Here is a 13391-nt window from a genome sequence, read left to right on the forward strand (position 1 = left end):
TTTTCGCTTATTAGTTGACAAACAAGCAGATGGAATCGCAACTAAACTTGAGTCGTTTGACGGGTTCACAGGATATCCTATCTCAGTGTAAACTAAACACTCTTCTTCATTGATAGCTTTTGGACTCAAGAGTAATCAGTCAAAGATGGAAAGAAGCAAAATGAACAGGTTAAAACCGAATAGAAAAAAGCAAACAACTCGTGTTCGTCTAACATTCTGCGCGGCTTTAGTAAAATTCAGATATAACGCGCTGTCATTGGTTGAAAGAGCGTGCTCTATCAGAGAACAAAACACGGAGTCTCGCCATCTGCCAATTTTTATTATGTACGACCATTTCCCGGACTTCTCTCTGGATTTTATTCGTTAACTTCAAAGTGAAATTTCGGAATAAGCGAGCCGGTAAGTAACAACAAGAGAACCAAATAAAGGGTTGGAAACGTGCTGAACGCCGTAATTGACGTTTTAATAACGTAAACAGAGGCAAAATTCCTCAAAAAGAAACGAAATGGACTGCCCGAGTAATAAAGCTTGCCAATCTCAGTTAGGTTATAAGCTTACGTACGATAATAAAACTCAAATCCAGCTAACACTCGCATAGTTACATAGTTGCGTGTTCAAAAACAACACAGAATAAAACAGCAATATTAAAATAAATATTACCAAACTAAAAATTAAAATTCATACAAATCATGATGGTGACACAGTTTGTGAACTACTGAAGATTGGGAATCCTGATGGTTTGTGAACCTTGATGGTTTATCATTTTTGACAGCTTAAGTCTTATTCAAGTAATTAGATTATTTGAACCACTCTAACAAGGATTATGATTGGCCTATTATGGCGCGCTTTATGAGAATACAGAACATGCTGACGGTACTTTTGTTCGCTTCCCAATTTAAATTTGTTTGAAAATAGTAAGAAATTCGTGGGAAATTTGACGAATTCTTTATTACTCAAGAAGTGGGAAGAAACACTCGACGACGTCTCATGTTTCTCCTCACACTTCTTTCGTGCTCTAGCCGCTTCCTACGTGCTTTACAACAGAACAGCGCAGTCAAGGCTTCTCTATTTGTTTTATAATAAAGAATCCGTTAAATCCCCCATGTATTACTTTCAATTTTCAAAACAAACTTTATTTCCAAAGCGAACAACAGTGTCGTCAGCATGCTCTATACTCTCATAGAGCACGCTACAATAAGCCAATCAGAATCCCAGTTAGAATGGTTCAAATTATCTGATTGGCTGTACAAGACTAAAGCTGTCAAAAATGTCAAACCATCAAAGTTCACATTCTGCAATAGTTTACAAACTTAAGAGTTCGGCGTGTTGAATTTAACTCTTTCGCCTGAAGCCTTTTAGTCTCTAACGCAGAGTCTGAAAGTGAAATGCTCAGTGAAATCCGGCCGAATTGTGGCCCATAAAAAAACGCAAGTTTTTTTCAGACGACGATTAGAAAACTAACTGTTCAAGCGTTCGTTTTATGAATGAACAACAGTCGAATCTACCGGAACATAAAGATTGTTCGGGATGACAGCGCCGTAAAACTCGGCTGCAGTGACTGGTGTGGCCTCCCACTCAACGCATCGGAAAGGATACCAGAGCAAGCTCTTAGCTGTTCTCTCGAAGGACGGCCGGCGTAATTTCTGAGGCTTACTTGACTGCGATGACCCGAGATCGCCATGATCAGCTAGCCGCGTTGGACCTCAGCGTGACACCGTCATGATTAGTGTGAGTTTTTAACAGTTATGCCAGTTTGGCTATATTTCTGTACTGCTGTTTAAGTCGCTCTTCACTGTATCTATCTACGTTCGTTTTCTGTTCATCTTATGACCTTGATTTTTCTGGAGTTACGAAGATCACCAATGAAGGAGATTTATATCGTGCAAGTTGCCTGTCGTCGATGCATCGGACCCGCCATCTTGGATTTTCATCTTCGACACGATCGCATCGCTACTTCACTTCACGGATATCTTACACTCCGAACTCTGTTTCCACCTTTAACCTTAGGTGCCTTCGCTTAACAACTAGTGGCGACATCAGCCCGAACCCTGGTCCACCCATCATGTCCTTTCCAACAAATCGTCGAGCCGTTCAACATCGAAGCCATTATCATAGCGACCGTTCCAACCTTGTGCAGATCAATTGTGTATCAGATCTCCATTTGAGAAAATCGGCTACTCATCTGACTGTGTGCACTCTGCATTGTTTGTCGATTATATCAACGAATGCAAAGCTGACTTATGTGCAAAAACTGAAACTTGGTTGTCGGACAACGACTCTGCTGTTTGTTACGAGATAACTCCACCTTGCTACACACTGTTCCACTTCCCTAGAAGTGATCGTAGAGGCGGTGGTACGGCCCTTTTATTTAGGGATAACGTTAATGTTTGCATACTTAAATCTGGCTCAAGGAATTCCTTTGAATTTTCTGAGCATCTCGTCTGCACTGGCTCCTTACGCATTCGATTTGTAATTATCTATCGACCGCTATATTTTACAAATCATCCTGTGACGGTCAACAGTTTTATTGATGAATTTTCAGAATACCTGGAATCTGTTATATTATGTAATGATCTCCTCTGTCTAAATAGCGATTTTAACATCCATGTTGATGATCACAATGATCCAGCTCCTTTTCGTCTCTTGGAGTTATTGGAGTCGACGTCGTTAACTTAACATGTGGCGGAACCAAAGCATGAATATGGCCATACACTAGATCTGGGAATTACTCGAGAGTCAGACAGCCTAATTTGCGGTCGACCCGCACCTGATATCTTATTTTCAGACCATCTAGCACTACTATTTAAATTGAAAACAGTTCGACCACCTCTCAAAGTTGGCCGTGTCTCGTTTAGGAAGCTGCGATTAATTGATAGGGATGCATTTATGGATGAGACTCGTAATAGCGAACTTTTCCAAATGGATACTGATGATCCTGATGAGCTTGCTGCCTTATTTGACAGTATATTACGTTCCCTGCTGGATCGTCATGCTCCCGTTATGCATAAGAATACTACTAGTCGACCATGTGTTCCATGGATGAACGACAAATTAAATTGACTAAACTATAAAGGAGGAAAGCTGAAAGGAAATGGAGAGCTTCTATAGCACACATCGATTTACTGTCTTTCCGTACTATGAGAAATTGTGCGACGTTTCTGAGTAACAAGGCTCGTAATGACTATTATATCAACTTCATAACTGAGAACAGCACAGACCAGAGGAGGTTATTTAGAGCAAGCAAGTCTTTGCTAAATTTATCTAAATGTTCTGGCTTCCAATATCTACCAATGATTATCAGTTGGCTGATGATTTTGGAAAATTTCTTCGCCCAAAAAATTGCTGATATCAGGTCTGATATCAGGTCTGTTAGCACAAAACAGATCTGCCTTCCTGTCAACGCAACTAGTACTGTGACTGTTTCCTGTTTTTCATAATTTTATCTGTTGTCTGAATCAGAGGTGTTTGATCTAATCACAGCTTCGCCTAAAAAGTCCTGTTCTATTGATCTTATTCCAACCAAGCTTCTTAATGAGTGCATCGATGTGCTACTACCTTCGATCACCAAAATAATTAACCTTTCGCTTGATTCTAGTTATTTTCCGCGCACCTGGAAGCGTGCTCTAGTGTGACCACTGCTGAAAAAGGATGGATTACCCCCTGTCGTTAAGAACTTCAGACCAGTGAGTAATTTGGCATTTATCTCAATGCTAGTTGAGACTGTGGTTGCCAAGCAACTACAACATTATTTAAATTGTCACAATCTGTTCCCAGTGTTCCAATCAGCTTATCGACAAAACCACAGCACATAAACTGCGCTGCTTAAGGTTATGAATGACATTCTCTGAACATGAACAATCAGTGTGTTACTTTGCTAATTCTGCTCGACTAGAGTGCTGCCTTTGATACAGTTAATCACGACATCATGCTAAGTTGACTTGAATACTCATTTGGTATACAGGGAAAAGCCCTCTCCTGGTTTGCATCCTATTTGTCTGGAAGAACTCAGCGGATAATGATCAACGAGTCACTATCTAAGCCTTTTAAATTAGAATGCGGCGTGCCTCAAAGTTCCTGCCCTGGTCCGCTATTGTTCACGTTGCACACGAGTGAGCTTTTTGAGATAATTAAACATCACCTGCCGATGATTCACAGTTACGCTGATGATTCACAAGTTTACATCTCATTTAGTCTGAACGACAGAGCTGAACAACTTGCTGTGGTGAGGAATGTGGAAGACTGCATCAGAGACATTCGTTCTTGGATGTTGAATAATGATCTTAAGTTTAATGACGACAAGACTGAATTCCTCATCATTGGTTCATCACAACAGCTGGGAAAGCTAAATAATATCAGTATAAGTGTGGGTAACTCAGATATTCATCCCGTGCCACTCGCGAGAAATCTTGGTTGTTGGTTTGATTTTAGGCTGTCCACGGCATAACACATCACAAAAATCTGTGCCTCTTCATTTTACTATATTTATAATATTCGTCGGATCAGAAAGTATCTTTCACAGCAGTCATCTGAGATACTTGTCCATGCATTCATAATAAGTCGTCTTGACTATTGCAATGGTCTTTTATATGGATTACTAGACTACTTGTTGAATAAACTGCAATGAGTACAGAACGCTTGCGCCAGACTGATTTTTAGAGAACAGAAATTTTGTCATATAACGCCTCTATACTCTCATAGAGCACGCTCTTTCAACCAATGGCAGTGCGCGTTATATCCGAACTTTATTATAAAATTGATTAAAGAAGCTTTGCCCGTGCTCTGTTCTGTTGTAGACCTTTTAGGAAGCGGCTACAGCACTCATGAAGTAGGGAGGAACACTCTCGCCACTCCATAATTACAGAAACCTAATGTTGCTATATAACTGAACGAGATCTTAAGCACATTTCTCCAACAGTTTACCAAAGCTTAATCCAGTTTAAAGAGCTAATGTGTCAAAATTCGCACGCCTCCATGTTAAAAACAAAATATTGTTAATGCAGTTTTTGCCAATATTTTGTCAATTTTTTTTACTGACTGCGCTTATCTTAACATTTTTTATCTTCGATTCCGGAGGCAGCTGATGGAGAACTTTCTAAATCAAAATGCACATTTGGTAATAATTTAGCGTAAGAACATTCTCTGTTTCTGTTTAAGTATTTTGGTCGTACTGAAAAAACAGGTTTATTTTCATTTGAAAGTGAAAGTGACCTAAGTGAAACTTTTCCTGAGGAAGTGAGGAAACGGGAAGTGAATTTGCTATTTTCGTGACGATCGCGTAACAAAGTAACTAGACGCTGGAGAAAGTCCTTAATGGCAAGTAAATCAGGTTCTATTCATATCTTAGCACTAGTGTAAGATTACGTACCCAGATTGTAGGCAGACCGAAGTAAGCCCAGAATTTACTATGGGCATGGTTAGTAAACGTAGGGGTGACAACATTCAGCTTATTGCTGCCATGAAGAGTTGTACAGGTGGCCCCTATCTGTACTGTAACAGATTTGGTTTCCTCCATTTGTATGTGACAGTTTTTCTTATCCATGATCCATAGGCCTGGAGGAAGAAAAAACTTCACGAAGAGGTAGTGGCCAAGGAAATTTTTCCGCACTGGTATTGTTGGAGTGAGTGTGATATTTTTAGGGGTGTCACATTCCTTTATGATGAGGGTGGTAGGATAGACCTGAAAATGCGAAAGATGTAACACTTGTAATGAAAAACGAGTGCAACTAGCAATTCACCTGCTTAAACTTGCTTAAACTAAAGGAAGATGCAAAGATAACTTTGCTATTGTAGCTATTTTTTCATTTTTTCTCTTATGTCATCCATGTTTTTTCCACCCCCACACAGGTATTTAGGTCAGCCACTACTTTGAAAACATTAAAAAGGGGCGAAAAAATGTTCATTCTCAAAGTGGTCGGTGCCTATGTGGGAGGAAAACGATACGTTCAATCTGGAGCCGTTTATTATTTTTTTTCTTTAAGTTATTTATGTGTGAGGGGTATCAAAGTGATGCTCGTTCAATTTTCACGGTAGAGTTTTGCTCTTCAGACTGTTCGGAAAATTACAATTTAAAATCCGCTATAAAGGCTGCTTATTGAGTCAAACTACTCAAAAAAGATGCAAGAAAAAAAAAATGCCACTACAGTTATAAAACGTTCGCGGAGGATTATGTGGAAAACATGGAGAACAAAAACACACTCATATTAAAAGAAAACCAAGTTTTGAAACTTGTAATTAAATGTTTTAGACCACTTTTCTCGAGGCAAGTTTGAAATTTTCATTTATTGAAGACAGCCAATTTGAATGCCATGTTCACCAGGTCCTCGTGTAACATTGCCGTGTACACCAATTTAATTAACGGTGGTTTTTTTTTACCTCTATGCCAGCAAAAAATGGCTGCGTGACGTGCAGTGGGTCTGACCAGCTACTGGAATTAACATTAGTGAACCTCGCAGATACATTGCATGATATCTGTCAACGTAATGAAGAAATTAAATTTCAGTCATTCAGTCAGCGGAAACATCGTAAAAACGATTGTGTATGGAGGTTGCAACCTTTGAAAAGGTTTGTTGGTAATAAGCAGCATATCTGTAATGTTCCAAAATAATCATCCTTTTAAATGCAGCTGTATTGAATTAAGTCAGGATGGAATTGGATTTGCCGTGGAAACATCAGGGCATTTTCCCCATTGCATTTAACTAAAAGAGCATTACACCAGCTGACAGAATTAAGTCTTCTTGGCCCATGTCATTTGGATTTATCTCGGCTCAGCGCAAAATTCCAACCTCTTTCCTAGGATATTTTTATCCATACTGACTAAAATAGGGTAGAAGAGGATGGAAATATAAAAACATATTGTGGTTTCGGCGAACTACTAGAGTAGCCGGCCAACAAATTGCGTGCATTTTCGAAAATTCGACCTAACAGTGCACATGGAGTGGTCTAAAATAAACGAAACATATACAGCCAACTTATGTTTGACGAGTGATTTGAGTCCATAAAAGCTTTTTTAAGACTCGCAATAGGATAAAACATCATTAAGTAAAGAAAAATCTTCATCTTCATCTAGTAAAATACAGCCGCTGAAAGTTGAGTCTTAGCTTTAGGCGACCTACTGTTTTGTTTATCACTAAGTTAATATGGAAGGGGAAAAAACTTCGGAGGCAGGATAGCTATGACAAGATTCAGGTTTATGCAGAATATTTCATGCATGTTGATAATTTAGAAACTGCTCATCTTTATAGCACTTAAAGTGCAGTTATGTTAATTCAAAAATAATCTTTAATTTAAAAAAAAAATCTCGCCATGAGAACTATAAGTTCTCGTAGAATTGTAGGAAAAAGATATATTTCGATAAAAACTAGATTATTATTTCCCTGTAGATATAAAGAACGGTACAGAACTTCTCTCGTATTCGTGAATTTTGTGTCACGCAATGCAACCTTACAAAATTCAATTACGCAGTTCGTTTGAAATAATTTCACTCACATGCAGTTGCGTAAATTTAGAAAAACACCTATACCCACTACTTTTCAAAATCGTCTGTCGTGTAAAAGTAGTCACTATCATATATCTGTTAAAAGGCATTGTGTAAACTCGGATAGATATTCAATTTTTCAAATTGTTTTAGGAGGCCGCCTTAGCCAGAGAAAACCAACTTAATTTACCAATAATTTAATTCATAAATAATTCAATTTAATTTACACGAAACCTTTGTAACGATTTGGTTCACGATTTGCGAACAACAAGATGGGTTCTCCATGCTTTTTGTCGTGCTTTTCGAAATATAGAGGAACGTGTGGTAGCTCAAGAGGTATTACACAGTCCGTGAGCCTTAGGAATTGCAATGAGTCAATTGTAAACCATCTAAGCTCTTGTCATTTATCTCCCGAAACGCTAACTGAGCATGAACTTATTTTAGCTCGAGTGTATTTTTGAATGACCAGTTTCAAAGCTTAGTGAATCGATGATATGCCCAAGACATCGAAAAAAGTTGGGGAAGTACTGGATGCAGCGAAGGCCCTGCAATACCCCACCCACCAAGGCAGTGGTAAAGCTATAAAAAAGGAGGGATGTGGTTAATCTCAAAATGGCCAAAGAAATCCTGAAATTTCATAGAATGGTTGTCCCAATTGGATCAGGTGAGTCAGTTACGAAGTTCTCCTTGTTGTACTTGTTGGAGGACCAATTTTATATTTCCCGCATTTTCGATGTTGTCGCTTTGAAAATAATGTTAGATAATATCACTTAGCCTCAGTATGACTTCTAAAACTTTACTAAGACGTATTAAGCTAAGTGCACGAGTGATTATTACTAACTGAACACACCATACTTCATCGATTGTGTGGTCAGCAAATCCTTTTTTTAAATTGATCGCAGCAAAAGAAAGACTGAAGAAGTACTCAGTTTTACAACAATATTCAGTGATGACATTCGCTTGGGGTAGCCTTCTTCTCGGTGTTTCGCAGGTCATGCTCCTGGGGCGAGGAAAGAAAGAAGAAGATAAATTCTTGGAATGCACTTGCCTCGGGATATTTTGAGGAAGTTTTGATCGTGTGGCCTAAAACTGTTTATGACTGCTAGAGGAAATTTCAAAGAAAGCTTCAAATAATATATTTTTTCTTCCAGTAGTTTGCATTAATCGTCGGAGGAGACGTAAAGCTACCATTGAAGAGTCGGGTTGGGCTCCAGATGTAGAGAATAAGACCGGTATCGACTCAAGCAGCTCACCACACCTACATAAGAGGTAAATTCTTACATGAAAATATGGGATATCGCATGGTACGATTGAGCTCGTAGAGAATTAAATAGAAACTTATAAATGAAACGTAGATGGACGTAGACAGATACAGCCAGAGGGAGATCAGAGAAATGAGAGAGGAATGACTGAAAAATTGGAGTAAATGGAGAGGTAAAGACAGAAAAAGAAGGGGCTCCTAAGGAGGTTGCTGCGACAGCCCATTACGCCCACGAAGAAGTGCCTTCAACACCAGGAACCGACGTTAGCCATGTTCAGGAAGACACACTGTGGACTCCTCGGTTCTGTCCCTCTGATGATTTAGAAAGTAGTAGAGAAGAAAAAGAATCACATCTAACGATTAGGAGTAATTGCAATGCTTCCGTTCGGATTTTTAATTCTGCAATGGAAAACCTTAGAGGTGTCAGGGCAAAAAAAAATTGATCAGCTGCAATATCAGCTGAAAAGCTGGGATGCTCGTAGTGATATAGAGCGAGAAAAAATTGTTTGTAAGGCTACCGAGGCATGCAGGTTGGTTTGCAATGTCATAGCACCAAATGAAAAAAGCCAGAATGCTCAATTCTTCTGAAGGCCCCGGTATCCCAGTAGCCAAGATACCACAGCGTCGAGTTCGATTAGATAAATGTCAGTTGGATCACTTTCTGGAATTGACATCTCGCCTTACTACTATCTGGATGTGGCATTTGGAAGCCGAAAACTCAAGCTTGAAAGTGGTGAGAAATTAGTGATGCCAAACATAGTGCGTACCGTTGCAAGATGTACAATCATTAACCAGTACCTTGATTTCTGCAAGAGGAAAATTTCAGTCCCATGAGTCGCGCCATTTTGTGGAGGATTCTTGAAGTTCAGGAAGCCTCCCAAAGAAAATCCCTTGAAGGTCTTGATAACACGGCGGCAAATGGGGTCGATGGTTATTGAAGCACTTCGCAAGATTTTTTGGACGAATTGGAAGAAGTGGGGGCGAACAAGTAGTGGTGTGCGCTAACGTGCACAAGGCTGAAAGAGGCTAAGTTATATTTGAAGACGACCATTCGAGATAACTGCAAAGCGGAAGACCAGTGTCCCGACCACTGTACTGCATTCGCCCTGAGCGATCCCGCTGATGCTGATTATTGCACAGATTGTAGCTTCGACCATAATATTTCATTTTACGACTGTGAGGCACTGAAGGAGGCTATTCAGATATTTCATTCTGCCATTGGAAAGTATTGCTCCAAGATAATTAATAAAGATAAGGAGGATGGTCTTCGACATGATGCACTTGTCACTGAAGAAAAAGTCAAGGAGTGGATGGCACGCATTATGCGTGCCCACGATGAAGAAAAATGCAAGCAAAGCATCCCGCATTCTTTTCTGGAGGACAAAGTTTTTATATTATCTGACTGGGCAATGAAGCTTTTGCGAATAAAGTTTCGCGAAAAGCAATCAGAGTGGTTTCCAAAGAAAGGCATATACAGTGTCATTGTCAAGAAAGGAGGGGAGCTAGAATTCTCCTCTTACGCTCACCTGTTGAACAGTAGTATAGCCAAGATTGGTTCGCTGTTCTCTCAATCCTAGAGCAACTCATGGCTGTCATAAAAGTAAGCCATCCAACCAATAAAAAGGTGTACCTAGGATCAGACGAGGTGGGTTGTTATAACAACAGCAGTCTCTTAGCGGCCCTCCGAGATGTTGGAAGTCGTCAGGGAACTGAAGTTGTGAGATATGATTTCTCAGAACTATAGAACAGTAAGGATATTTGCGACAGGATTTTATGTCCGATGAAAGCCGCCGTCAAACGTTACTGCAACGAAAGTCATGATATTTTGACGGCTCAAGACATGCAGACTGCCCTCAAAGAAAGACCAGTAAGGGGAACGACAGTAAGAGTATTCTTCATGAACGACAAGAATATAGCTCTGAAGAAGTTAAAGAAGATCCCTAATTTCAGCGCATTGCACAATTTTGAGTTTACCCCTGGCGGACTTCGAATGTGGAAGGCTTTTAAAATTGGAGCTGTTAAGCTAATTGCATGGAATGACATCATATTTTGTCCACAAGAGGAAAAACCGTTTTTTGTAATCTTAGCACGAGAGAGGGATTAGACGAGTGAGAGTTGACGATGTCAGTTTCACCTTCGAATGTCCCCATCCCTAATGCTCAAAGGAATTCCTTATTCGTGTAAAGCTGGAAACCCATCTAAGTGTGACTGCAAATCACAGCCCAATGAAGACGGTACAAAGGGGCGTGTATGACCAGTAACGAATCGATTGGGTTCAGCGTTTCCAGAGCATTTCATTGGATTCCAAATGGAAGTCTCGCCCCTAGAAAGAAGTTCAAATTGAAACCACAACCGAGGTAAACTTGCTCCGAATGGGTTGGGCAGTTCACAAACCTAAAGGCGGACAAACACGCTTTTCTGACAAGGTCCGTGGGTACTTACAAAGAAAAGCTTGACATTGGTCAAAAAACTGGGAGGAAGGAAGATCCCGCACAAGTAGCTAAAGATATGCGCAATGCTCGCGACACCGATGGCACACGAATCCTTAGTAGAATGGAATGGCTTTCAAAGCTTCAAATCCAGGCGTTTTTTTTCGCAACTCTTTGCGAAGAGAAAGCAATCAGATGGTAAGGAAACCTCCAGCGATAACGACGAGCCTGACGATGAGATTTGATATCCCATCTAACTTAAGAGACACTAAATCACAAATAGTCGAAGATTGCTCATGCATAAAAGAATTAAATTACGCAATGTGAGTTTCAAACAACTATTTTGGTAAATTGAAATTCCACAACTTTGTCAATGGTGACATCTGTGACAGTTTGGATTATTTGGATTCTGGATTACGCGTAGCAGGAACATCCGATGAGGTGAAAAAAATACGAAGACTTGAAAAGATTTACATTTATTTGAACTTTCTTAAACACCAGTACCAAACAAGGATACCGAATGAAATATATCCTTCTTCTTTAAGATGGGGTTTGGGACTGCCTAAGGTTGTGTGGAAAAAAAATTAATTAATAGAAAACTCATCCGCGCACTTTTAGGTGCTTGAACGATTTGCAGGAAAAAGAAAAACCAAGTCTCGCATACTCTATAGCCTTTGGAACTATTCTACCCGTTTGATTTACTATGTGTTCTGGTCAAATCTTAAGTCGTAGATGACTATTTCAAAACTAGTGGTTAATCGACGTGGACGAAGGGTCAAGAAAGAACTTAAATAACATAGGTCAGTATGCCAATGGTTATTACTAACAAACCTGACGTCGCGTGACGGGTGAGTTAAGTTACCGAGTTATCAGCACTATTTTGAGACCTTACGGCGGTACACAGAAGTCTCATCGTCTTGGAAAAAAAATCCACCACGTTTTTTTTTTGGGGGGGGGGAGGGGAAGGTTTCATTCAATGTTTTTTTTTCTGGCGACTTCGTGAGATGTCATTAATTCAGAAGAAAGGACCTTAAGATAAATTAGATCGCGTGGTAAAAATATTAGTTGATTACATGTCACATACATCAACTGGAAACGACTTCACTCTAAGTCAGTACCACGAATACAAAAACTTCGACTTTGAAACTTAGCGTTATTCTGAATAAACCGGAACCTTGTCATAGGTATCCTGCCTCTGAAGTTTTTTTCTCCTTCCTTACTAATAGAGTGACAAACAAAACAATAGGTTGCCTAGAGGTCATACATGTCTGTGGAGATAAAGAGGAATTTGTTGGTGTGAAGCGGAATAGGCTGGATGGCGACGACGCTTTTGTCCGTGAAACAAAGAGTTTGTTATATTTATTTTCTGAGCTTGGCGATGTTGAGATTCGTCTCGCGGAATATTTTCTAAGTGTCTTGCATATTGACTTCCGGTATGACGGGTCGACATCAACTGTGACGATTCGCGTAGAATCGAGTCGATTCGACAATATCTGCAACCCCCTTTCGTGATCACTGCGGAACATTTTCTAGCTCTCTTGAAAATCGATCTCCGGTACGACGGATCGACGAGTCGTTCGATTCGACAACACTTTCAACGACCCTTGGTAGTTACTTGCGGATTATTTTCAAAGTGTCTTGCAAATCGACTTCCGATGTGACGGGTCGACTTTAACTGAGACGAGGCGTTTAATTCTAGTCGAATCGAGTCAATTCGACAACATGTTCAACCCCATTTAATAGCTAATTGCGGAATATTTTCTTGGTTTCTCGCAAATCGACTTCTGGTATTACAGGTCGACTTTGACTGAGACGAGTCGTTCGATTCGGTCGATTTCAACAACCCTTGACAGTTACTTGCGAAACATTTTCTAAGTGTCTTGCAAATTGACTTCCGGTATGCGTTCCTATCTGATGAGAGATGGTTTATAAGATTTCCGGTATAACGAGACGAATTATCCGCGAGCCGACCTCCAGTAGAACGATTCGCAAACTGCCTTTGGCGAATCGTAGCGGTTTGGGTGTATTGGACAACCCGAGCCAAGAGTCAACTTTCGGCGGCTGTATTTTTCTAGATGAAGATGAATGTTTTATCCTATTACGAGTTCTAAAAAAGCTTCTATGGACTCAAAGCACCCGTCAAACATAAGTTGGCCGTATAAGTTTCGTTTATTTTTTAGACCGCTCCATCTGCATTGCAAGGTCGAATTTTCCAAAATGCACGCAA

General features: G+C 40.0%; 1 protein-coding gene across 2 annotated transcripts in view; it reads right to left on the reverse strand.

Moving 5' to 3' along the window:
* The window catches only part of LOC131785410 (von Willebrand factor D and EGF domain-containing protein-like), a 35335-nt gene that overhangs the window by 15460 nt on the left and 6484 nt on the right, over nt 1-13391 (reverse strand). For both annotated transcript variants that reach the window (XM_066161290.1, XM_059102297.2), the window contains exons 4-5: nt 6373-6468; nt 5366-5677 (exon numbers count right to left, since the gene is read on the reverse strand). In XM_066161290.1, the coding sequence (XP_066017387.1) occupies nt 5366-5677; nt 6373-6468 (408 nt within the window). The remainder of the gene's footprint in view (nt 1-5365; nt 5678-6372; nt 6469-13391) is intronic.

Source organism: Pocillopora verrucosa, chromosome 14 (genome assembly GCF_036669915.1).
Source record: "Pocillopora verrucosa isolate sample1 chromosome 14, ASM3666991v2, whole genome shotgun sequence".
Lineage (NCBI taxonomy): Eukaryota > Metazoa > Cnidaria > Anthozoa > Scleractinia > Pocilloporidae > Pocillopora > Pocillopora verrucosa.